Here is a 27,903-nt window from a genome sequence, read left to right as displayed (position 1 = left end):
CTCTTTCACATAGAGTTTATCAGGCGGTTTATTGTGGTTTGTGGAATGTTTCCCAGTCCTCTTCAATGGCTGTGCAAAGTTGCTCAATATTGGCGGGAACTGGAATACGCTGTCGAAACAAGTTGACCCAGAGCATCCCGAACCTGCTCAATGGGTGACATGTCTGGTGGGTATGCAGGCCATGGAAGACCTGGAACATTTTCAGCTTCCAGGAAATGTGTACAGATCCTTGCAAAAGGGATATCATTCTCAAACATGAGGGGATGGCGGCGGATGAATGGCAAGACAATGGGCCTCAGGATCTCATCACGGTATCTCGTGTGCATTCAAATTGCCATCAATAAAATGCAATTGCTTTCATTGCCCGTAGCTTATGCCTGCCCATACCTTAACCCCACCGCCACCATGGGGCACTCTGTTCACAACGTTGACATCAGAAAACCGCTCGCCCTCAAGACACCATACACGTGGTCTGCGGTCTATTACGACATTGGTAGAGAAATTAACATTAATTTCTCTGGCAACAGCTCTGATGGACATTCTTGCAGTCAGCTTGCCAATTGCACACTCACTCGAAATTTGAGAACTCTGTGGCATTGTGTGACAAAACTGCACATTAGAGTGGCCTTTTATTGTCCCCAGCACAAGGTGCACCTGCGTAATGATCATGCTGTTTAATCAGCTTCTGATATGCCAACTCTAACAGGGATGTAAACAAATTTGAGCATTTTATTTGAGAGAAATAAGCTTCTTGTGCATATGAAACATTTCTGGGATCTTTTATTTCAGCTCATGGAACATGGGACCAACACTTTACATGTTGTGTTTATATTTTTGTTCGGTGTATATCAGCTATATCATAAAAATGTATGAAAAAAAAATTTTGCTATTTGGCATTAATTTAAGGTTAGGCATAAGGTTAGAAGTGTGGTTAAATTTAGGTTTAGCCTTAATAATGACTTTGTAGTTGTGGTAACTAGTGAAGACCCTATCTACCTTAGACATTTGACCTTTGACCAGTGAATGGACTAGGCTGAATAGTCCCATTTCTAGCCACGCTTACAGACTGAGGCATTTGAGTGTTCAAACTAATCAGATTTGCAGACTAATCTCTTCCTCTGACAGCTTTGCTGATTGCACCATCACATCTCTAACACATTGTTAGTTTTTCAGCACCTCAAACTGATGGTGGAATTAATAGGTTTTTCTCTTCATTGAAAATTCCATATAAGTTCCAAATTTCATTCCTCTTATTTTTTATTAAAAAGCCCCTCAGTGCTTCATGTTGAATTATGATTAACATTGTTTGAACATATCATCTACCACCTGAGAAATCTCTCCGATTTATGTTTGAAGTGGTGCTCGCTCAGTGCATCCGCACAAAGTTGCGTGTACTTATCAGCGGTCATGGGAGCTTTGGCTCCTTGTGTAAAAAACTATTTATGCTTTAAAAAAAAAGTTGCCTCTAAAATAGTTCATACAGCAGCGATTCCTGAGACGCACACTACTGTAAAGGTTGTTTAATGTTAAAAGGTACCAGGCTTGGCTAGAATGAGAGATTAAAGGCTAGTATGAAAGCTTTACAAATCATGCGTCTGTCTCATATGAGGCAGTAAAAAAGAGAGGGCTTAGCCTGTTACATATCTAGGGTTGGGAGGAAACACATATATCCAATTGGTGCTGGAGAGATCAGTGAACTAAGGCCCATATGCTGATGCAGGATATTCCATTATATTGCAGCATAAACCTTTACAGCATAAGGATTTTGCTGAATTGTAGAAGTTCGTGGAAGTTTTCAACCTATGAAAAGTACCCAAGCAACATTCTGTCTTCAGTGAAAATGATATAAACTTCAACTGAAAATTGTAATGTAAAAATTAGTTAGTATTTGCCAGTAAGGAACACGAGGGAGACCGAGAGCTGGTTTCAAGTGCAGGGCACAGAAGGTGTTTATTGCAAAGGACCACAGGAGGAGGCAGGTTGCTGGGTCCAGGGGCAGGCAGAAGGTCATGCACAGGGGGTCCAAAACGGCAACAGTACAGGCAGGGAAAAGGCTAGTAACGTAGTCTGGGAGATCAGGCAATAGATAGATAACAGGAAATCTAATATGCTAAAGAACAGGCAGGGAATAGGCGTCGTTAGTGAGGCAGGCAAAAACTACCATACACAGGAAGAGTAACTCACAGGAAACCCATCACTCCAAAAGCCATGTGTCACAAAACAAACAATACCTCACAGTGATGGGGTGCAAAGAACTGAACTAAATAGTGTGTGACAAAGAGATACAGGTGTGTGAACAGGTGATCAGAATTCATGTGATTGGGATCTGGAGAGGGTGCTTCGTTCAGGGTATCTAGGTGTTTGAGAGTGTGAGCTGGAAAGTGGTCTGGAAAGTGAGCTGCGTTCAGGGGATCTACGTGTTTGAGGGTGTGAGTTGGAAGCAGACCTTACATTGCCTTAACCTTGATCCCTCCAAATACCCTGCAAGTAAGACATGTTAAGGCAATTCCAACTCTTTTCAACATCATTTTCATTATCTCCAGCACAATACCAGTGTCTACATATATGAAAATGGTATATTTATACAATATTTTAAAAACAGTGATTTTCAAAGTATGACATTCGTGGTGACTTGGGGAGCAAGAAAATACCTCCCTCTGGCTAGAAGCTTGTGGCACGTTTTAAAAATCGCAGTTTTCCTTACTTTTAATTCTACCCTGTGAAGTCACAGAGAAGCATTTTTTTAGGACCTTTCTTCTTATTGTTTTTTTACAACAGATCATAGAAACGTGCCATTGTCACATTATGTAAACACTGGTATGGTGCTGGAGATAATTAATATGAGGTCAAAATGTAGCAGAATTGCCCTTACTGTTAACCATAGAAGCAGGGAATGTTCCTCATTATTTCCTAAACGAAGATACAAAGACTTGTTGTTCCAAGTACTGTGAATCACCATCACTCATTTGCTGCTTGTTAAACATTGAAGATTCTGATGAGAAAGGAAGTCCTGCTGTGTACAGTGTGTGTGTGTGTCAATGTGTGTGAGAGAGAGTGTATGCTGTACTGTATTGTGTGTGTGTGTGTGTGTGTGTGTGTGTGTGTGTGTGTGTGTGTGTGTGTGTGTGTGTGTGTGTGTGTGTGTGTGTGTGTGTGTGTATACACAGCGTGTAGCTTTTTGAGCTTCTAGAACAGAATGAGGGATGCAGACCAGACTAGAGAGAGTTTGTTTGTCCTTCCTCTTAACACATTGTACAAACAGCGGATGTCTGTTTCTGCTGGCCATTTTTATGCAACAAGGGCAATCCATTAAAAACAATGTTAGATTCGTCTTGGGTCCTCCTGACTGCTACTCACTAGCGGCGCAGCATGCCTGCCTATCTCTGTGAAAACAAATGCCTTTTTAAATTAACATTTGAGTGAGATTATTGTAGGTTATGGTCACCTTATGTAATGTCCAGATTATTTGAAACACTTTGCCATGCACACATCAATATCCATAGTTCTGTTAGGCCCAATTATTTAACCTTTTTCTTTATTGAGAGGGGAAACACGTCTATGACAATAACTGTTTCATCAGTGTTGTTCTCTACTCCTGGCCCTGGACCCACAGGGTTTGTAGGCTTTTTGTTACAGACAGTAGTAACATACCAGACTAAACGATTCAAGGGCTTGATGATTAATTGATTAGTAAGGGCTAGAACAAAATCCCCTGTGGGTCTACAGGACCATTTTGTAAGAATACTGCTATTAGGACTATAACCCCAGCATTACTTTCACGAACAGAGGAGAGACTGGGTGTCAAAAAACGTATGTTGAGTGTATCTTTTCTTCAATGACTCTGGCATGACTCTCCCCTGTTCCCCTACCTTCCCAGAAGAGCAGAAGGAATGGAGAGGTCCATCCTGCTTCAGGGACTGTGACAGGGGAGGGGACGAGTGGGCCGAAGAGGTCCAACTGACCCAGCAGGCTGTGGAGGCCGTCAAAAAGCTGTGCCGCAGGCCCAAGTTCGTGGTGCTGTGTGGGGACATGGTCCATGCAAGGTAAGACAAAGTTCAAAGGAAAGACACCTGAGCCTTAAAAGGTGTGAACATGAGAATATTTCCTCTATTCATATGGTAGACATACCGTATAGAAGAGAGCAGTCCAGTCATGCTTTGACAATGATGGGATCCTTTTTGTGTCACTGTCCCCGACATGATGCCATCGTTTGTATTCATAACAACAACTGGGAGTGGACGAGTATAGTTTTGCTACGGCACATTTCATTGCAGTTGTGTGACCACAACAGTCTTATGCCCAGCAGCTATGCAGATGCACTGTTACTGACATTCTGATAAATCAGTTTGAAAGTCTCTGATATTATATGGGTCTATAAAGGGAATGGAATATGGCTGTTATATAATGATTAATGGATTCCCCTTCCCCACTGAGATTGTTCTGATTAAATGTATGCACTCTTGAGAACGTTAAGAGTGTTTGGAATCATTACAGAATGTTCTCTATGAGAGGCAGAAGAATGAGCCGCATCTTGATACCGGCGGATTTAACAGTAGACTCCCTCCCACTACTGTATCTGTGTGATGCTTTATCAAAAATATATGAGGGAAGTATTTGCCTCTAGGAAATTTTTCACAAATGGTAGATCTTGGAAAAATGATGAGTTTTATCTACTCAAATAGATCTGAGTCTGGCTTGGGAGAAAGCAGAAGGCCTTAAGGAAAACTAAACTCCCATTTGTCAATGTAAGAAAAAATGCAGTAAAACCCAATCCTTCCCTATGTGGTTTTAAAGAGGAGAACAAGTTTGAGTGGTGTTCTCTGTATGCCTGAGAGGCATTAGCAGGGAAACAGGTGCTGGTGGTGAATGTAATTAAGTGAGCGGCTATAGCTTGGTGAGTGTTTGATGTCCAGCTGACTAATTTGATAACAGGGTAAGAGGAATCGGAAGGCTAGACCCACTGCAGAGATAATATTGTTGCACGCCAACGTGCTGCTTCCCTACTACCTTTGCCTGACAATTAGGGACTGTGGGGTGCTTTGCCTTCCAAGGGTGGATCTGTGGAATATTTGGCTCTAATGTGCATCTGCAGAAGTCACCAGGCTTGTCTGTCTGTCTTCTCTGGGATGTATACTATATGTGTCCAATATAGTTCTCATGAACATGATTTTATTACTACTATATAAAAAGGTATCATTTTTCTGTAGTGTTTGTTCACATTTTGAAGAATGCACATTTAGCTAAAAAAAATCTTACTTCTGCTTACATAACAAATGCTGTGCATACAGATGACCCCAGAGCTACCCTCTTTTTGCACGCCCAATTTTTCAGTTTTTGATTTGTTAAAAAAGTTTGAAATATCCAATAAATGTTGTTCCACTTCATGATTGTGTCCCACTTGTTGTTGATTCTTCACAAAAAAATACAGTTTTATATCTTTATGTTTGAAGCCTGAAATGTGGCAAAAGGTCGCAAAGTTCAAGGGGGCCGAATATTTTCGCAAGGCACTGTAGCAACACATCTGCCACGCTGATCTTCAACACTGGAGCACCCCAGGGTTGCGTGCTCAGTCCCCTGATTAAAACATCCTTATGATTAAAACATCCTAATGATTGATTATATACTTAGTTTGAAATGTTTCTTCGACCTGTAATATAACTTTTTGAAGTTTTTGTCCAAAATAATGCTTGACCTGCACAAGCATTTGGATTTGTATACCTAACGCGCTAACAAAAGTAGCTACTTGGACATAAATAACGGACATTATCGAACAAATCAAGCATTTATTGTGGAACTAGGATTCTTCTTCTGATGAAGATCATCAAAGGTAAGGGAATATTTATCATGTAATTTCTGGTTTCTGTTGACTCCAACATTGCAGCAAATTTGATTATTTTTCTGAGCGCCGTCTTAGATTATTGCATGGTTTGCTTTTTCCGTAAAGAGTTTTTGAAATCTGACACAGCGGTTGCATTAAGGAGAGGTATATCTATAATTCCATGTGTATAACTTGTATTATCATCTACATTTATGATGAGCATTTCTGTTGAATCCATGTGGCTATGCAAAATCACTGGATGTTTTTGGAACTGGTGAATGTAACGCGCCAATGTAAACTCAGATTTTGTTTTATATAAATATGAACTTTATCAAACAAAACATACATGTATTGTGTAACATGAAGTCATATGAGTGTCATCTGATGAAGATCATCAAAGGTTAGTGATTGATCTTATCTCCATTTGTGCTTTTTGTGACCTTTTCTTTGGCTGGAAAAATGGCTGTGGCTTGGTGGTGACCTAACATTATCGTTTGTGGTCCTTTCGCTGTAAAGCATATTTGAAATCGGACACTGTGGTAGGATTAACAACAAGATTACCTTTAAAATGGTATAAGATACATGTACTGTATGTTTGAGGAATTTTAATTTCAACAGATTTCTGTTGCTTTGAATTTGGCGCCCTGCACTTTCACTGGCTGTTGTTATATCATTCTGTTAACGGGATTGCAGCCATTTTAACCATACACATATGTACATACTACCTCAATAAGCCTGACTAACCGGTGTCTGTATATAGCCTTGCTACTGTTATTTTCAAATGTCTTTTTACTGTTGTTTTATTTCTTTACTTACACACACACACACACCTTTTTCTTTCCCACTATTGGTTAGAGCCTGTGAGTAAGCATTTCACTGGTGCACATTTGACTTGTATTCGGCGCACGTGACAAATAAACTTTGATTTGATTTTGATAAGTAGGGCACGATTTCCTCTCATTCCCCTTTATCCCTCCATCCCTCCCTGATCAGTTGCATTTATAGGTCACTGTGATTTCACATGTCCCTACCAAATGCATAGTGATAGTTTAACCGCCCAGGGTTTGGGGACATTTTAAATGGCCTGCCGTCTCTCTTAGTTACCGTCAGGCAGCCTAAGCAGGTTGTGTGTGCCAGGTGCATTACAAGCTACGTCCGTCACATGCACTGCCGTTTCCACGGCTCCCACTGCCGGGGGGGGGGGGGGGCACTGCCAGGCAACACTCCCCAAATGGCATTTGAAATCCCCAAAAAGCTGTTTGTGTTTATTTACAAACAGAAAAAAAATTTTTTTGCTGGCCAGGGGAAGTTGCCTTTCCACAAACAGTGCTGTCAGGGAAAGACAGGAAATTGGCCCCAAATGTCTCCTGGCTGGGTGTGTCTTTGAGTAAATATCTCCCTCCCCAACTTGTTTGCATACCTCACTTTATTGTGTGAAAATATCTCTTATTTCACCATTCTTCAGTCACCACAAAGGGAGAAAAGCTATATAATTAATTAAATTCTCTACTTGTATCCTTCAACAACGTACATTATCACTGTAGTGATCAGGAAAACACAGGGCCTTGAAGGATTCAGCGACTGACAGTTTGATCATCCATCACCTTTGTTAACTACCTGTGGTATGCCACAAGGCTCCATGCTGGGCCCAATGAAAATGCCCATCCCTGACCCCCTACTCCAGAAATCCACAGGTCTCCCTAACTAGCAGCTGTCAGAGGAAACATATCCCCTGTCACCATCCCTTTCCGTGCTGCTATTATTGACAAATCTCGCTGATCCCATGGCGGCAGGTAGCCTCGTGGTTAAGAGCATTGGGCCGGTAACCGAAAGGTTGCTCTTTTAAATCCCTTGATGTGCCCTTGAGCAAGGCACTTAACCATAATTGCTCCTCTAAATCGCTTTGGATAAGAGTGTCTGCTAAATGAGTAAAATGTAATCCCATCCCAGGAGAGACTGAGGGAGAGACCCATCAAGGACTCTCACAGAGAATGAAGAGCCGTGAAACGTTCAGAGAAGGAAGGATGATTAGATTAAAGCAACATGCTGGACTAAACACACTCCTAATGAGCACTACAAAAGACTTCAGCAGTTGGTTAGGGGACGACAGAAGGGCACATGAATGGGGGAAGGGAAGAGTGAGGCTAGTCTCTGACTCCCAGTAGTATAGAATATAATAATATGCTGAATGCCATTTCGCAGATGCATTTATCCAGTCATGTGTGCATACATTTTACGTATGGGTGGCCCCGGGAATTGAACCCACAATCCTGGTGATGCAAACACCACGCTATACCAACTGAGCCATACAGTCCCCCTCCACCCATGCGGAAGCCTTCTAATTGTAGTTGAAGGCAGATAAAGTGGGACTCTGTGGAATTGAGCAGCAGCAGCGCATAATTTGGACAGGAGAAAGAGTGGGGAAATCAGGCTCTGTGTGTGTGCACAGCACTGTGTGTGTGTGTGTGTGTGTGTGTGTGTGTGTGTGTGTGTGTGTGTGTGTGTGTGTGTGTGTGTGTGTGTGTGTGTGTGTGTGTGTGTGTGTGTGTGTGTGTGTGTGTGTGTGTGTGTGTGTGTGTGTGTGTGTGTGTCTGAGTGTGTGTGTGTGTGTGTGTGTTTTGCTGATGGGGATGTCCAATGGGAAGAGCTTCTAATGTGTTTATGAGGGGTTTGGGGACAGTGGAGAGGAAAGGAGAGGAGGAGAGAGGAGACTATGTAGGGGGGACCCCTACAGAGAGGAGTTAGAACTAACTGTCTCTGGTACATCTGTGTCAGAATGTACTGGCTGGCTCAGTTGATTCATAGTGAAGTCAATACAATACTTTGTAATACTGCCGGTGCCCTTGTTTTGTTATAGCTCTTGTGAATTGCCTATTATGTATTCATTTTTATATAGTTTTTATCTTTTAGACTAATTGTGATGCATATTTTTGTACTTTTTCTCAAGGACAAGGTTGTACGCACATGAAGTTAAGCACAGTATGCAGTCTGATGAATATGGATACATAGGTTATATACAGTATTTGGCTTGACTGAAGGACGAGAAGCTGGAGAACCCTTCAATCTCCTAAATGCTTGAGCCAACGATGTGGTATACAGTACAGTACTATAGTTTTCTCAGCAGAGTCCCAACGGAATGTGTTTATCCAGACCTGTCAAAATCCTTTCTTTCTCAGATATTCTCTGAGCTCAGCTCAGATACCATCATAGAAGCTAGTGGCCTCATAGAAGCTAACGTTGCAATATTTGGTATTTAAGGGTATTTATTGGGATCCGCATTAGCCGCTGCAAAAGCAGCAGCTACTCTTCCTTTTGTCCACATACATCATAACTTTAATATCAGAAATCAATGGGTGAATGAAACACAGCATCACAGCTAGACATGTGGTTCTAGGTTACAGTTGCTGTCAATGCCTTAATGGGGTTGTGTCTACAGAAATCACAGCTCGCCATGGTTCATGAATCTCAATTGACGTGTTGGGCAATTTCATGGTAATAATGCTGAGACTCCGATATTTCACTTTAAAATGTATTACACATTCATTTTTTTTAGAACAGTGCTGATGCAAAGTTTTGTAACAGAATGATGGCACTAAAACAACACAAAGTGTCATCCTGTTACCCATCTTTGCATCTGCACTGTTCTTCAAGTGAACCTAAATATGTTTTTGTAAAATTTGCAGTGGAAATTGAAAATATTAGTCATGTGCATAGAGTTGTATTGTTTCTTTAACTTTGTAATCATTTCACATTTTAGGGTACTAGGGGGGTAACTAGCCCCCTGGGGTAGCTGCCCCCCCTCCTGTAATTCACATTAAGACCACAAGATGTCACCAAATTATTTCCCCAACACTTTACCTGGCTGCCACTGCTCTTGCTCAACCAAAAATGTCATCTGTGGCATCACAACTTTTGGATATATTTCTACAAAATAATTTTGTGGTAAGTTGATCAATTTTTCATGTAATTTTTTTTTTATATATATATATATATATATAAATATATATATATACTGTATATATACAGTTGAAGTCGGAAGTTTACATACACTTAGGTTGAAGTCCTTAAAACTCGTTTTTCAACCACTCCACATATTTCTTGTTAACAAACTATAGTTTTGGCAAGTCGTTTAGGACATCTACTTTGTGCATGACACAAGAAATTTTTCCAACAATTGTTTACAGACAGATTATTTCACTCATCATTCACTCTATCACAATTCCAGTGGGTCAGAAGTTTACATACACTAAGTTGACTGTGCCTTTAAACAGCTTGGAAAATTCCAGAAAATTATGTCATGGCTTTAGAAGCTTCTGATAGGCTAATTGACATCATCTGAGTCAATTGAAGGTGTACCTGTGGAGGCCTACCTTCACATTCAGTGCTTCTTTGCTTGACATTTCCAAACTCCTGAAGGAGCAATTTCCAAACTCCTGAAGGTACCACGTTCATCTGTACAAAGAATAGTATGCAAGTATAAACACCATGGGACCACGCAGCCGTCATACCACTCAGGAAGGAGACACTGTCTCCTAGAGATGAACGTACTGTGGTGCGAAAAGTGCAAATCAATCCCCGAACAACAGCAAAGGACCTTGTGAAGATGCTGGAGGAAACAGGTACAACAGGTATCTATATCCACAGTAAAATGAGTCATATATCAACATAACCTGAAAGGCTGCTCAGCAAGGATGAAGCCACTGCTCCAAAATCGCCAGAAAAAAGACAGACTGCCATTTGCAACTGCACACGGGGACAAAGATCGTAATTTTGGGAGAAATGTCCTCTGGTCTTATGAAACAAAAATAGAACTGTTTGGCCATAATGACCATCATTATGTTTGGAGGAAAAAGGGGGAGGCTTGCAAGCTGAAGAACACCATCCCAACCGTGAAGCATAGGGGTGGCAGCATCATGTTTTGGAGATGGATTGCTGCCGGAGGGTTTGCACGTCACAAAATAGATGGCTTATGAGGGAGGAAAATAACGTGGATATATTGAAGCAACATCTCAAGACATCAGTCAGGAAGTTAAAGCTTGGTCGCAAATGGGTCTTCCAAATGGACAATGACCCCAAACATACTTCCAAAGTTGTGGCAAAATGGCTTAAGGACAACAAAGTTGAGGTATTGGTGTGGCCATCACAAAACCCTTGACCTCAATCCTATAGAAAATTTGTGGGCAGAACTGAAAAAAACATGTGCGAGCAAAGAGGCCTACAAACCTGAGTCAGGTACACCAGCTCTGTCAGGAGGAAAGGGCCAAAATTCACCCAACTTATTGTGGGAAGCTTGTGGAAGGCTACCTGAAACATTTGGCCCAAGTTAAACAATTTAAATGCAATTCTACCAAATACTAGTTGAGTGTATGTAAACTTCTGACCCACTGGGAATGTGAAGCTGAAACAAATCATTCTCTCTACTATTATTCTGACATTTCACATTCTTAAGATAAAGTGGTGATCATAACTGACCTAAGACAGGGAATGTTTATTCGGATTAAATGTCAGGAATTGTGAAAAACTGAGTTTAAATGTATTTGGCTAAGGTGTATGTAAACTTCCTACTTCAATTGTATATATATATTTATTTTATTTTATTTGTTATTTTACCAGGTAAGTTGACTGAGAACACGTTCTCATTTGCAGTAATGACCTGGGGAACAGTTACAGAGGAGAGTAGTGGGATGAATGTGCCAATTGTAAACTATACAAGTAGGGAAGCCTTAAGATTAATAATCAACTTGTTTAGCCAGAAAAATTTAGATCATTTTTGAGTGAAGTTGTAATATGTTGGATGAGTGTGTTGGGAGCAACTCGCCCCACTCTACTAGGGGGTAACTGGCCCCTTTATGGTTATGGTTGTTTCTTACCTGCTATCTAGCAACCTCACTAGCAGTAAGCTGCTAGCAGTGATAGCTAGCAACCTTACTACAAGATCATCTGAGGTAAGATACATAAAAAAATATAACATAACTTAATTGCAGTTGTAAATGTTTTCACTAGTGACTGATAGCTTTACAGTTAGTCGTACTTTATAGCCTTTTAGCTATTTTACACAGCATTTTATGTCATATAGCTAGATAGCAAGCTACGTTTTTAAGAGGGCTATTAAATTGGCACCTCTTCCCCCTGCAGGTTAATATTAATACTTTGAGTCAGGTGGTTTGAAAGAAACCGCCCTGTCTTAAGGTACACAGTCCTGTGTGGGGTAGTTAGGGTTAGGGGCCATCTGTTAGATTAGGCGTCAGTTCCTTACAGTTCCTAAAATAATTTCATGTTTTTATTTGCAGATGAGACAATACAAGAAGAAAACAGACTATGGAAGCTATGGCTCTGAGGTGATACAACATGCCCTGAAGGCAGTAGAAAATTGGCAGACCTTAAAGGGGGCTACCAGGGTGCTCAACATTCCACCAAGAACCCTACAGCACCACAGAGGAAAGGAGGAGAAAAACCCAGGCTTCAGCCAAATGGGTGGGGTGCCAGCCTTCTCTTCCACGCATGAAAGTGACCTTGTCAACCACATTCAACAAATGGAAAGAGCCCTATTTGGCTTAACATCATGGGACGTGAGAAGACTCGCCTTCCATCTGACAGAGAGGTTGGGAATTGAGCACAGGTTCAGCAAAGGAACGGGGTATGCAGGGCTCGATTGGTGCAGTGGCTTAACGAAGCGCAACTCTCAACTATCAGTTTGAGTACTGTAACCAACCGGTCTTCTGAGGGCCGTGGGCTTTAATGAGCTTTAGGTTGACCCGTTTTTTTTACGGCCTATGAGGACATTTAAAAACAGCGTCAGGGACATTTCGCCAATGAGGATTGGGAACATGGATGAGATGGGAAAACAAAGTGTCCAGAAACCGTTGCCTGTGGTGGCCACCCAGGGAGAAAAACAGGTTGCACGGAAGACCAGCACAGAGAGGGGCTTCACAGTCACAGTAATTTGTGCTATCAGTGAAGCGGGGCAGTACGTACCGCCCCTCTTCATCTTCCCCCGGAAGAGGATGAAAGAACAGCTGCTGGTTGGAGACCCTCCAGGGTCCGTTGGAAGGGTGAGTGACTCAGGCTGGGTCGACAGGACCATCTTTGTCGTCTGGCTCCACCACTTCACCCATAGTTTTGGTTGCATCCCTGAGGAACCCCACATCCTCATCCCCGATGGGCACCCCTCCCGTTAGACCCTGGAGGTTATTCTGACGGCAAGAAGCCAGGGTGTGATTCTCATCACTCTGCCACCCACTGCAGCCACAAGATGCAGCCGTTAGACCGTAACGTCTTCAAGGGTCTGAAGGCCTTTTACAACAGGGCAGTAGTGTATGACGACCCATCCTGGGAAAACGATAGGTATATACCTAATGTCTGGCCTCTTCGCAAAGGCCTATAAGAAGTTGGCCAGTGTGGAGAGAGGAGTGGGGGGCTTCCGGGCCAGTGGGCTGTAGCCTTTGGAGAAGGACATCTTCACAGAAGCAGACTTTGTGTCCGCTGAGGTTATAGAGTGGCCCATTGCCGGTAAGAAAAAATAATCCAAATTAACGAAACGTTGCAGAAGCAGCATGTACTTGGTAGAAGCAGCACGTACTTGGTAGAAAGTGTTTATTGTACTAACACCAATGTATTGTTTTTGTTGTTTATTTTATTTTTTTTCAATTTAAAGTTTTATTAAATTAAGTTTCTTGTTTTTCAATCAACCAACAAAACACATTCCACATTCACTAATGTGACAGACTTTTAAAAGATAGAAATACAAAATAATAATTTATATAAAAAAAACTATAATAATTATAAAAATTACAAATAAAATATATATATAATTATATATAATTATTTTTAAAAAACAATATAAAACTTGCAGCAGCACTATCAAGGTTCTTATTAGCTATTTCCAGCCTTAGCTGAGACAACGAGCAAATAATTAGTTTTTAGATTTTACAGCACCTTACACAACATGTATCTGCTCATTTCCCTAATCACCCCATTCACTCTGTCCAATTTGAAATATAGTTGAGTAGTGGAGACCAGAGTCTATCAAACTGGAGGTGGAGGTCATAAGTGAGCTTTTCAAGAGGGAGAAAGTCAACAATCTGGTCAATCCACATTTTAAATGTAGGAGGGGTATTTGAGGCCCACAATAGGGGTATTAGAGGCCTACAATATAATAATACATTTCTTAGCAAAGTATGTAATAGTCATAAGCAAATTTTCTCTGTCAGGATCAAGAACAAAGTCCTGCTGAGCATGAAGAAGATAGATACACGGGGTCATATCAAACTGTACATCTAGTATTTTCTGTGCAGCAGTATGTATAGATTGCCAGATTTTGGCAATCTTTCTACAGTTCCAAAATACATGCATATAGGTTCCACTTTCAGAGGTACATCTTTTACAGTTAGGAGAGATGTCCGTTTTCATTCTATGGAGTCTCAAAGGAGTGTAATACAATTTGTACAAAAATGTGTAATTAGATTCTTTCATTTTTACATTAGTAGAGGAGCAGTATACCCTGTCGCAAACCTCCGCCCATAACTCATCACTGATAGTCAGACCAAGGTCCTTTTCCCAGATTATTTTCAAAGGAGTAAAGGAGGAGCCTCCTTTCTCAGAAAGGAGTCTATAGATATAATACATTTTGCCTTTAATGGATTGTGCTGTGACAAGAAGTGTTTCAACTTCATTCAACTGAGTTCTAAACCTCCTCTTGGAGGTAAATTAAGAAATGACATGTCTAATTTGAAGATATAAAAAAAGGGATCTTGGCACATTGAATTCACTGCAGAGTTCTTGAAAGGATTTTAGTGTAGTGGTGTTCTGATGAAATAGGTCTGAAAAGGTCCTGATTTCTAGAGTATGCCAAAGATTAAAGTTGGCATCCTTCAGGACTTTTGGCAAGTCTGGGTTGCCTACTATAGGCGAGTGAGAACATATTTGGGAGGAAATGCCCAGGTATTTCTTACAGTCCCTCCACGCTAGTAGGGTGCTGTAAATTACAAAGGTTTTGGCTATGTTGCCCACTTCACTAAAGTTATTAATGAAGATAATTGAGCTTAGTGGCAATGAACCACAGGATTAGGCTTCGATCTGAATCCATGTTGACTCTTGTCTGTTTGTGATCCATGTTAGCATGTTGCGGATTTGGGCAGACCAGTAGTACAATTGAAGGGAGGGAAGGGCAAGACCTTAGATTCAGGTTTCGATAGAGTGGAGACCCTGATCCTAGGTTTTTTATTGCCCCATATACATTTGGTGATGCTTTGGTTAGTTGTTTTGAAAAAGGAAACTGGGAGATGGCATGGGAGCATCTGAAATAAATATTTCAGTCTAGGGAGGATGTTCATTCGGATGACATTAATTCTTCCTACTAAGCTAATTGGGAGGGAGATCCAGGTTTGGAGATCATTCTTGATTCGATCCAGGAGGGAAAGACAGTTTTCCTTGAAAAGGCTATTCAGACCTGTGTCTTCCATTGGAATGTCTTCATAGAGCTGGTGAGTGTAAGATTGAGAGGACAGACAGTGAATTTGTTCAAATGTATCTTATAACTTCAAAACTTGCCATACTGAGCAATTGTGTCTCAAATGGGAGGATATGTAGAGCAAGACATCATCCGCGTAAAGCGAAATCTTGTGCTGCAGGCCGCCTGCAGAAACACCCGTAATACTTGGATTGCTCCTTATCAACTCTGCCAGCGGCTCCGTCCCCAACAAGTAGAGCAGGGGGGACAGCGAGCACCCTTGTCTTGTGCCCCGTCCCAAAGCGAATCTGTCAGGATTCAGTCTGTTTGTAGTCACCATGGCATTTGGATGAGAGTATGGTGATTTGATCAATTTAATATAGTTTAGGCCCATATTGAACTTTTCTACGACTGAGAACAGAAAGCTCCACTCCATCCTGTTGAATGCCTTCTCAGCATCCAGTGAAGCCAGCAGGACAGCGGTCTTCTGTGCGTTTACTTGATCAATAATATCAAAAAGACGGTGAATGTTATCAGAAGAGTATATGTCTCTAAGAAATCCAGTTTGGTCTGCTTTTATTATTTTGGGAAGAAGAGTGTTTAGTCTTTTGGTGAGCAATTTGGTAATTATTTTGTAATCGTAATCCAACAAGCTTATGGACCGAAAGGACGAGCAGGATAGAGGGTCCTTGTCTTTTTTGAGCAACACTGTAATGCGAGCTGTGTATATTGAGTCTGGGAGAACTCCGTTTTTGCAAAATTAATCCAGCATTGGCATGAAGATAGGGCTAAGCTGGGGCCAACAAGCTTGGTAGAACTCTCTGGGGAATCCATCTGGGCCTGGGGACTTGTTCGGTGGCATGGAGGTAATTGCCTCCAGGATCTCCTCAGGAGTGAAGGGGGAGTTGAGATCTTCTTGGTCGGTATCTGATAGTTTAGGTAGCGAGATTCCCTCTAGGAAGGAGTGGAGTTCTGTCTCCGTGTGTTTTCTCTCAGAGGTATATAGTTTGCAGTAAAAATCATGAAAAGGGTCGTATGTGACCTCGTCCTCTGCTGTTTGGATAGCCATGATTGTACGCTCTGACTGCTCTTTTTTTAATTGGTAAGCAAGCAATCTACTTGGCCTATTGCTATACTCATGGTATTTCTGTTTAGTAAAGAAAACTTATTTATTTTATCTCCCAAGTATAGTCCAAATTCAGTTTGGCTTTGGCTGCTTTAAGTTGACTCCAGGAGGTGCTGTCTGGGGATTGTTTATGTCCTCTTTCACAGCTTTCTAGCTCCCTCTCAAGATCTAGCCTGTGTGCTTCCATTCTTAGAGGAAGCATATGCAATTAGATGACCTCTTAGTGTGGCTTTAGCAGCGTCCCACATTGTGGCCGGAGAAACAGGAGAATCTTTGTTGTCTTGTGTGTAGTTGTCTATCCATGTAGTTACCAATGTATGGAACGCTTCGTTTGATAACATGGAGGTGTTGAATTGCCAGCTCTTTGACCTCGGGATGTTTTTGCAGAGGTCCAAGCGGAGGTGGACAAAGGCGTGATCTGAAAGTGCTATGGGTCTGATTGTACACGTGGCTGAATTTATGAAACTCTTTGGGATAAAAATGTAATCTATACGGGAGTAGCTGCTATGAACATTAGAGTAGTATGTATAGTCCATAGATGAGCTATTAGTCTCTCTCCAGATATCAGTCCCATCTCTTTAGTAAGAGAGTTCAACATCTTTGCAGATCTAGGATTTGTGGTGGGGATTTGAGATGATTTGTCTAGGGTTGGGTTAAGCGTACAATTAAAATCTCCGGCCACCACGCAAAAGGAAACAAAATGATCATTGAACAGGTTTATCATTTTTGACATGAAAGCAGGAGTATCTGTGTTAGGGGCGTATATGTTTAAGATAGTAATTGGTTGTCCATACAGTGACCCAGTTATCAAAATAAATCTCCCCTCTGGATCAGATATGTATTTGTCAATTATGAATGGAACATGTGTATGGATAAGTATGGCTGTACCTCTACGGTTTGATTTGAAAGATGAGAAATACACCTGTCACACCCAAGCTCTACGGAGTTTGGCATGTTCAGCATCACAGAGGTGTCTGCTTTTTCCTTTTTTAGAGCACATAGTATCTTTTTCCGTTTAATTGCATGGCCTAGACCATGGCAGTTCCATGTCAATAGATTTAAGGTGCTAGTCATCGTCATCGAACAGTAATCAAACTTTAGTGCAAGTCATCTCTGGGTAAAGGTGGATAATAGTTACAGCTGTGTTCACATAAAAGGAAAATAAATGGTGTACATAAAATAACAATCTCTGAACACCTCCCTCGCTCAGTCTCAATTCCGTGTTCCGAACCCTCCCCCACCTCGTCAAACTCTCTGCGCTTTCGGCGTATTCCAGCTGACAGTTCCTGGTGTAAAGTGAGTTTGGCATTTCCCACTGTAATGGTGTTGATTTTCGCCGCCTGTAGGACTCGTTCCTTGTCGGTGAATCTCAGGAAACGTATGGTGATTGGGCGCGGTGGTTGTCTGGCTGCTGGTGGGGGCCTCAGTGCTCGGTGAGCTCTCTCGAGTTCTATGGGCCTGTCGGTGGACATGTGGAGCCACTCGGGAAGTTTGTCTTGCAAGTAGCGGATCAGTGGCATGTTTCCCTCTTCTTTTTCGCCCAGATTTAATAGAACACCATTATTCCTTCGCTCCCTGTTTTCCAGGTCCTATGTTTTCTCTTCCAGATGCTCTATTTTCTTTTTAGCATATGCTATTGTTTCCATGGCGTCTGTCAATAAGTTTTCCATGGATAAGATTCGTCCCTCTGCCTCGTCCAGGTGCCCCGCGTTTATGGTTCTTGTTGTTGATGTCAGGCAAGGCATTTTCCAGGATTGTCACCTTGCCCCCTATCGCACTGAGCTGAGAGTTAATGGCATCTAATTTAATGTTGAGTTCTGTACGTTGGGATCTCAACTCATAAAGGATGTTTTCGACAGAGTGTGGGGTTGGCATTCGTTGGGCTTCGGGAGGGAACGGGTCCTCTTGCTCTTTGCTAATGGCGCTAGCTTTTTCTGAAGCTAGCTGCTTCTTGGAGGCCTTTTCCGTTGCTAATGCCCGAGTCCGGGTAAAAATGTTACCTGTAATATAGCCATGACTTTTTGACTAAAGCTAAAGGAGTTTAAAGTGGAGGTAAGATTAGGAATTGGAAACTACTTGTGCGGAGCTCTTAGTTCATGCGGCCATCTCGTTCAAGGGTCACGTGATCCCCCTGTTGTTTATTTTCAATGTAAAGAATTCATTCAACAGTGCTCTACTGCCACCTCTACCGATACGGCCCCCAGCTCTACCGCCGCCACCTCTACCAGCACCATCACTAGCTCTACCTTCACCGCCACTAGCTCTAATGCCAAAACCTCTACCTCGACCACATCTATCTTCGCCACAACCTCCACCCTGCAGCCTACCTATGTCCAAATGTTGGTAATAAAATAATAAAGTCTGTTAGAAGTGTTTATTGTACCAATACTCATGTATTCTTGTTGTTTGTTTGTTTTTGCTTAAACCAACAACCAACAGCTGCAGCTTTTCTATTGGAGCTGTCTCTGAGGTCGAGGCTACAGGAGTCGAGGCTGAGGAAGAGGAAGGCAGAGTCTGCGGCTGTACTGACAGCCTCGCCTTACAAAAGGTTGCTGGAGGAAAAGGCTCGAAAGAAACATCAACAAGAAGAGAGAGAGAGAAAGAAAATGGTGCAGGTTCTTCAAATAAAAGTTGTCTCAAAGAAGGTTGTTGCAGCACAACAAGCCACATCAGCCACCAAAGAAGGTTGTTGCAGCACATCAGCCACCAAAGAAGGTGATGCGGAATGTATTTTCTGTGAGGAGCTGTTTTCAGTCACAGGACTGGATTAGGTGTGAGCAATGCAGGAGGTGGGCTCATGAGTTGTGCTCCAATTGTACTGGGGATAGCTTTATTTGTGACCTAGGTACAAATTAGAATTGTGTAATAGCAGAGCATAAGTGATGCAACAACAATGTTACAACTATTGAAAACCTTTTGCTCCTGATTGTCATTTTAAAGGCTGCTGGGATTTAAAATCTTGTATTATTCAAATAGATATTTAGTGCAATTGTACATAATGGATTGTTAGGAAAAGGAACAACAAAGAAAATGAATGTGCCTGTGAGTTTTAAAGAGGGACTTGACATGAAATCTCCTCATAGTGAAGATATTAATAGTAACATGTGCAACACCATTTTTTCCCCCACATTTGATTTAAATAATTAAAATATGACAACTAGACTTAGATTTTAAGTATTACTTACTTACAAATTTGTAAATAATAACATTTAATAGCCATTTATGTCCCTTTATAGTTTATTCGCCAAAGCATGACCTTCATCCAGATACACTTTTTTTCCCTAAACATTGCTTTTTTTGTGCCAGCAATTAGACATTGTTGTTAGGGGCAGCTAGTTACCCCCTAGTACCCTAATGTGAAAAATCTTAGTCTCATCATCACTCACCGATACCGTGGTATTGACTTGTCCCAAATGCAGATTGATGAGGTATAACTGTAGCAGGACTGGAGCTACAGCTGCACAGAACCGATTTATTCATCCTGCTCCGGCACACAACTTTTCATATCGCACCTGCCCACACCCTCTGGATTTCTGTCTGACGCCCACCACCGAGGTAAAGACAGATTCAGGTTGGATATTCACCTGTAGTTTCCCTTAGGTCTACCAACAGCAGTTAGGGACCGTCAACATAGTGACAAATCAAATTTTTCAAATTTCAATAGCTCTTTAACCATTACTCCTAAAACTTTCCAAACTGGTTATAGCTAACCCGACGGCATAGGCACACATTGCACACACTGTTTTTTTGTCGATTTACATCTCACACTATTTTAAGTTATTTATTTACATTTTTGAATTTCAATAGCTCCTTGGTCATGTGACCTACTGACTTTAAACAAGGTTCAGCATGTACACTCAATGACCCTACACATTGTACACCCTTTAGTGTGTCAATTTTCATCTCACACGTTTTTACATCATTTTTAAAAACTTTCAAATTTCAATAGCTCCTTGGTCATGTGACATACTGACCTCAAACAAAGTTCAGAATGTCCACTGACTATCCTTCTTGTCACGTTGGCATGATTTATTTGAGAGACAGGCGCAAGAATGCGTAATAGTTTTTTTTATTCCACCCAATTACGGAGTGCCGCGTAAAGGCACGGGGACGAAGACCAAACAAACAAGTAACAGAAACACAGGGTTGAAACCCAAACAAAAGAGCGAGAAGAACCTTGAATAAATACACACACGCACGATGATTAGAACACGGGACGAGACCCGTCATCATCTGCGCAATCCCCAAGGGTGCGAAAGCCCAAAACACACAGCACAGGTACTCACTCACACACACACACACACACACACACACACACACACACACACACACACACACACACACACACACACACACACACACACACACACACACACACACACACACCATCGGACATAGTAACAATCATCGACAGCACCATGGTAAACAAAGGGCACATTTATACAAATGCAATCAGTGGGAATAGGGGCCAGGTGTGCGCAATGAAAGTTCCAGAGGGATTGTCGTGGAGGATCGTTACAAAATATAACACTGACAAGAACTTGTGAATTCAATATAGGCTTTTAATACAAACATATCAGAAGCCTAGATGGTCCGCGGAACACACCCTTTCCAGAACAATGGCTCTGTATTTATACACATACAACATATGAGTGCATCCCACATGCAAATGAAGTTATTTCCCTCAGTCCATCTGCCACCATTATATCCTAATCTGTGCATCCTGCTTGTTCACGCCCAATAACGCCCATATCTGCTTTCAGTCAAGTTGTAATGGTGACAGGACCTCTTCATGTCCCAAAAATAATACATGCCCATCTTATCCTATGGGCCCCTTATGTTTGGCTTGTCCTTATTAGGACTAGTAGACTGTGTCTCATCTCTTCATGTCCTAAAAATATATGTCCTATGTCTATAGTCCATCCGTTGGTCATTTGGCTGACCCCCTCCTTTGTGTGTCCCTCTGACCTTGGTATGTCCAGCTGTCCTATGCTTTCATGGCCTTAATTTGGCTTCCTGTCCTATACAATAGACAATGCATTTTACCAGAATGGCAAATGCACTCTAAGTGTATCTTTCTCTTGTGGTACAGTGTTATGTTTCTCCCTATATGTACATCTTGCTCTCACAGGATCCGTGGCATTTCTGTGTTGCACACCCTTTAGTTTGTCCATTTTCATCTCACATGTTTTTACATGAATTTCAATGTTTCTAATTTCAATAGCTCCTTGGTCATGTGACCTACTGACCTCAAACAAGGTTCAGAATGACCACTGACTACACTTCTATATTGCACACCCTTCAGTTTGTCCATTTTCATCTCACACCTTATTACATGACATTTTTTAACTTTCTAATTTCAATAGCTCCTTGGTCAGGTGCTTAACTGCCAGGTGCTTGTCCTCCCATGCATAGGCTAGACTACTCTATTTAATTGAGACCACACGCTAACAAGTTCTCACAGTCTCCCTTCAGTTAGACGTTCATCCACGTTCTCCAAAGGTCAAATTTAAGTGTTCCTGTTGCTCCTGCTGCTCTGTATCGTTCCATTTCTCCAAACGTCAAATTTAGAACTTAAGGGTTAAGTTTAGGCACTCATTCTGAATGGTAAACACAATCATTGTTGATCCAGCGTCATGGAATTATCCTTATCCACAACTGGGATTGAACACAAAAGCTTTTGATCCAGAGTCATGGAATTATGCTCAACCGCCAGCCCCTCCAACACCCACCACCACAATGCCCGAGCAAAACTCAAGCCTGCTTTATGCAATAGCTCTCACTGTTGCCCCTATGGTTGGGCATTTCCCAACGTCCTCAATGTCGATGTCAGTCTTGAACGATCTCCCTGGGTAGCCTATGCTGGCGATGCACCTTTTCCTTTTAAACTATGATTTAAAAAATGGATTGCAACTCAACTCACGTTGGTTGAGCGCCCTCCACTTCTGTCCATTAACACTATTTAGTTATAGACACTGTAGTAAACTATAGACTCATCATATTTAATTAAATTTCCTTGGAAAGATAACTGCCATGACATTCTCCACCCATGCATAGGCAGCCTACTCTATTTCATTTAGACCACACATATACTGGGTTTACCTGATCTTGCACACACAACTAGGAGAGTAGAGGTAAGCTCCTTAACTTGACGCAGCGTGTGTATAATGTGACAAAGATGTGCTTTCAATACAATAAGTAGGCCTAGGCTAACGCATTCCAATCAGAAAGTCGTTTCCAAATTATCTGCGGGACAACAAAAATATTTGAATCCCAAAATTGTCTGTCTGGCCACCCGTTCCTAACTGCTGCATGAAAAATGCTGACCTCGCCGCAACGATCTCTGTCAGGACCTGTAGCTGAGCAGGTTTGGGGCTGCTGATCCATGGACGTGTCATAGCAGCTAATGCTTGTATGGTGTGGTATGGTGAACCTAACAACAGTAGCCTTGTATGGTGTAGTGTGGTGGATCTAACAGCAGTATGGTGTAGTGTGGTGGATCTAACAGCAGTATGGTGTAGTGTGATGGATCTAACAGCAGTATGGTGTAGTGTGGTGGATCTAACAGCAGTATGGTGTAGTGTGGTGGATCTAACAGCAGTATGGTGTAGTGTGGTGGATCTAACAGCAGTATGGTGTAGTGTGGTGGATCTAACAGCAGTATGGTGTAGTGTGGTGGATCTAACAGCAGTATGGTGTAGTGTGGTGGATCTAACAGCAGTATGGTGTAGTGTGGTGGATCTAACAGCAGTATGGTGTAGTGTGGTGGATCTAACAGCAGTATGGTGTAGTGTGGAGAAAGTTTTTACATTTTATTTAACAAGGTAGGCGAGTTGAGAAAAATGTCTCATTTGCAACTGCGACCTGGCGAAGATAAAGCAAAGCAGTTCGACACATACAACAACACAGAGTTACACATGGAATAAACAAACATACAATCAATAATACAGTAGAAACATCTATATACAGCATGTGCAAATGAGGTAGGATAAGAGAGGTAAGGCAATAAATAGGCCATGGTGGAGAAGTAATTACAATATAGATATTAAATGCTGGAATGGTAGGATGTGCAGAAGATGAATGTGCAAGTAGAGATACTGGGGTGCAAAGGAGCAAGAAAAATAAATAAATACAGTATAGGGATGAGGTAGATTGGATGGGCTATTTACAGATGAGCTATGCACAGGTGCAGTGATCTGTGAGCTGCTCTGACAGCTGGTGCTTAAAGCTCGTGAGGGAGGTAAGAGTCTCCAGCTTCAGAGATTTTTGCAGTTCGTTCCGGTCATTGGCAGCAGAGAACTGGAAGGAGAGGCGCCAAAGGAAGAATTGGCTTTGGGGGTGACCAGTGAGATATACCTGCTACAGGTGGGTGCTGCTATGGTGACCAGTGAGCTGAGAGAAGGTGGAGCTTTACCTAGCAAAGACTTGTAGATGACCTGGAGCCAACGAGTATGAAGCGAGGGCCAGCCAACGAGAGCATACAGGTCGCAGTGGTGGGTAGTATATGGGGCTTTGGTGACAAAACGGATGGCACTGTGATAGACTGCATCCAATTTCTTGAGTAAAGTGTTGGAGGCTATTTTGTAAATGACATCACCGAAGTCGAGGATCGGTAGGATCTTCAGTTTTACTAGAGTATGTTTGGCAGCATGAGTGAATGATGCTTTGTTGCGAAATATGAAGCCGATTCTAGATTTAATTTTGTATTGGAGATGCTTAATGTGAGTCTGGAAGGAGAGTTTACAGTCTAACCAGACACCTAGGTATTTGTAGTTGTCCACATATTCTAAGTCAGGCTTTCAAAGACCTTACAAAGGCCGGCTATAATAGATATAGGTCTGTAGCAGTTTGGTTCTAGAGTGTCTCCCCCTATGAAGAGGGGGATGACCGCTGCAGCTTTCCAATCTATGGGAATCTCAGACAATACGAAAGAGAGGTTGAACAGACTACTAATAGGGGTTGCAACAATTTTGGCAGATAATTTTAGAAAGAGAGGGTCCAGATTGTCTAGCCCGGCTGATTTGTAGAGGTCCAGATTTTGCAGCTCTTACAGAACATCGGCTATCTGGATTTGGATGAAGGAGAAGTGGAGGAGGTTTGGGCGAGTTGCTGTGGGGAGCGCAGGGCTGTTGACCGGGGTAGGGGTAACCAGGTGGAAAGCATGGCCAGCCGTAGAAAAATGCTTATTGAAATTCTCAATTATTGTGGATTTATCGGTAGTGACAGTGTTTCCTAGTCTCAGTGCAGTGGGCAGCTGGGAGGAGGTGCTCTTATTCTCCATGGACTTTACAGTGTCCCAGAACTTTTTTGAGTTTGTACTAAAAGATGCAAATCTAACAACAGTAGCCTTGTATGGTGTAGTGTGGTGGATCTAACAACAGTAGCCTGTTTGTCTATTGGTGTCTGTATGTGAAGGCTCCTTTTTTTATAATTGTATTATTGTTTTGAAAATGTATTTAAGAGGACAGGAGCATTTATTTACCAGTTGGATTTAACATAATGACACATTGTTGAAAGCCTCAGACCAGACTCCCTGTATTGTCCCTTTGTTCACAGCAGCAATCAGCAGTCAGTTGGCAGTCGTTGTACCTCATTTAATTCTTATTCTTTCTTACTTGACTATTTTTGTTGCTCTATATGATAAATGTTCCTCTCGTCTAAATCATGTTAGTGTCTTGTAACTATTAGTCCAGATGGCTCTCTGATTTGGTTTAGTCTCTCCGGTCTCCACATCAGTCATCAGATAATTAGATGCTCGTCCATTCCTTTCTGCAGGACATATGGGCTGATTGGCTCCCCACCCCACGAGGATCCCCAAATGTTAATAAAGTCAATGCATGCAGGGATTGATGATACAGTACAGACACCACAGCTGCTTGAATGGGGAATACAAGCACCAGATTTAAATGACAGAAGGAGCTATCCTATTTTCCCCATTTGTGTGTGTGTGTGTGTGTGTGTGTGTGTGTGTGTGTGTGTGTGTGTGTGTGTGTGTGTGTGTGTGTGTGTGTGTGTGTGTGTGTGTGTGTGTGTGTGTGTGTGTGTGTGTGTGTGTGTGTGTGTGTGTGTGTGTGTGCTTGTGCGCATGCGTGTGTCGGAGTATAGAAAGGTTCACTTAATTATAGCAAGGAGGGTAAAGGTCACTTGTTTTTTTTGCCGGAAATGCTCGTCTTATGAAACCAACCCTATCCAAACTTCTAAGGATTTTTTATCTCCAAAAGTAGGGCAGTAAAATAATTACTTAAATGGAAAAATAAAAACCGGAAGAAAGGAAGGAAGAAATACTTTGCTATGCATTGATGGGTTTGTTTGATTGTAAATTATAAATAGACTTATTTTACTCTTTCTCCTTACTTTATTCACAGAGCAGATATATTCACTTTGTTCAATTTCTCAGTTTTTAATATGTGGATGGTAATGAATGTTGTAAACAGGCAGGGGGGCATAATATCCATCGAAACTTTAAATGGAGAAAAAAAACCTTGGAAGTTAGAAATAATACCACCAATTCTCAAGCCGGATAAAAGGCAGGCTTGGGCTATTTCTAGCCCACAGGTCGCCACTTACCGACCCCTAACAGTGAGTGTGTCCTCTCTCCCCCACGCAGGCACCCCGTTCCGGGAGGGGCAGGCGCGGGACTTGAAGGTGGCTCCGAGGGGTACAGACCGCTCCATCCCTCTGGTGTTTGTCAGTGAGAACCATGACCTGGGTAACACACCAACCCAGCAGACTGTAGCCCAGGCAACGCCTGGGGAGATGACTACTTCAGCTTCTTGGTGGGTGGCTAGAGTGAGATGAAAACATATTGTAGAAGGAGATTATACAAAACCCTTACAGTCCCTTATATAAACACTGGTAATTTTGACCCAGATAGAAACAATTGGTCTATAGCATGAATGGCAGGGGCAGAGTGCCACCCCTTAGCTAACACTTTAATCCAATATGAATTAGGCTACTACTGTTTTGTTTGTTTATTTGGATCCCCATTAGCTTTTGCAGAAGCAGCAGCTACTCTTCCTGGGGTCCACAAATAACACAACACATGACAAGTAACAAAAAACTGACAGTCACACAAAGGACAGTCACACAAATGATGCTCCGAAAGGGTAAAAAACCTAGGTGTCATTTTAGATTCTGAACTCTATTTCGATTGTGCGGCTGTTTCTCTCTCAGGCTGATACAGAGAGACTCATCCATGATTTTATTACAAGCAGGCTTGACTACTGTCATGGTCTCCTGTCTGGTCTACCCAGGAAAGTCATTGGTCAACTGCAGAATATACAGAGTGCTGCAGCATGGGTAGTGACCAAGACCAGTGGGAGAGCACACAACACTGACTGCCAATGAGTTTTAGAATTCATTTTAAGATTCTTCTATTGGTTTTTAAATCAATCCACAATTGTGCACCCCAATATATGTCAGACATACTTTTAAGTTATGTACCCAGTAGGTCCCTCAGGTTCCCTTGCACTGGCCTTTTAACTATCCCAACGCCTGGGACCAAGAGGCATGGAGAGGCAGCCTTTAGTTACTATGCCCCCAGCCTCTGGAATAGCCTGCCAGAGAACCTAAAGGGGCCAAAACTGTGGAAATGTAAAGAGATATTAGTGTGCTTTTTAGTCGTTCAGTTTTTATTGTTATTCTTTAGGTTTTTTTTCCTCTTATGTTTGTTGTGTAGTAAAAGTTTCAATATTTTTTATTTGTTTTTTTTCTGTAAAGCACATTGCTCTGCATTCCATGTCTGAAATGTTCTGTATACATAAAGCTTGATAATGACATTATCTAAATAACATTAACATGTACTGTAATCCCAACCCAGCTGTTCTTTGGTGTGTCAGCCTGCCCGGACCGGAGAGACCTGGCCTGGTTAGAGGGCCAGCTGCAGAAGGCCTCCCAGGGGCTTGGGATCACTCCCAAACAAGCCTTTAATTTTAGTAATTTAACTTGATTTAAACTTTATTTAGGAGAGAATCATAACATCCACTGAAAACATATTTTCACTTCATGCATTTATGTCTGGTAAGGCTTTCCACTAGATGTTAGAACATTGCTGTTGGGACTTGCTACATTCAGCCACAAGATCATTACTGAGGTCGGGCACTGATCGGTATTCATCCCAAAAGTGTTCGATGGGGTAGAGGTCATGATTCATCCCTCCAGAGAATGCGTTTCCACTGCTCCAGAATCCAATGGCGGTGAGCTTTACACCACTTCTGTAACTGTTGTCTTCGGTGGAAGGAGAGGAGGACCAAAGCGCAGCGTGGTATGTGTTCATGATATATTTTAATGAAATATCACTGGACACAGAAAACAAAAGGAACAAGATAAATAAATGAAAACCGACACAGTCCCATGTGGAACAAACACGGAAAAATAATCACCCACAAAACACAGGTGGGAAAAGGCTACCTAAGTATGATTCTCAATCAGAGACAATGAACGACACCTGCCTCTGATTGAGAATCATACCAGGTCAAACACATAAACACAACATAGAAAAAAGACCATAGA

General features: G+C 41.9%; 1 protein-coding gene across 1 annotated transcript; it reads left to right on the top strand.

Annotated features, from left to right (window-relative positions):
• Positions 1-405: 405 nt before the first annotated feature.
• Positions 406-27,340, top strand: cpped1 (calcineurin-like phosphoesterase domain containing 1). Its single transcript, XM_064952766.1, is given in 6 exon segments — positions 406-493; positions 3,878-4,043; positions 18,375-18,379; positions 26,000-26,131; positions 26,134-26,176; positions 27,184-27,340. Coding segments are annotated over 6 exon segments (591 nt in total).
• The last annotated feature ends 563 nt before the right edge of the window (positions 27,341-27,903 follow it).

This window comes from Oncorhynchus masou, chromosome 31 (assembly GCF_036934945.1).
Source record: "Oncorhynchus masou masou isolate Uvic2021 chromosome 31, UVic_Omas_1.1, whole genome shotgun sequence".
NCBI lineage: Eukaryota > Metazoa > Chordata > Actinopteri > Salmoniformes > Salmonidae > Oncorhynchus > Oncorhynchus masou.
This window is presented reverse-complemented; position numbering and strand designations above follow the sequence as displayed.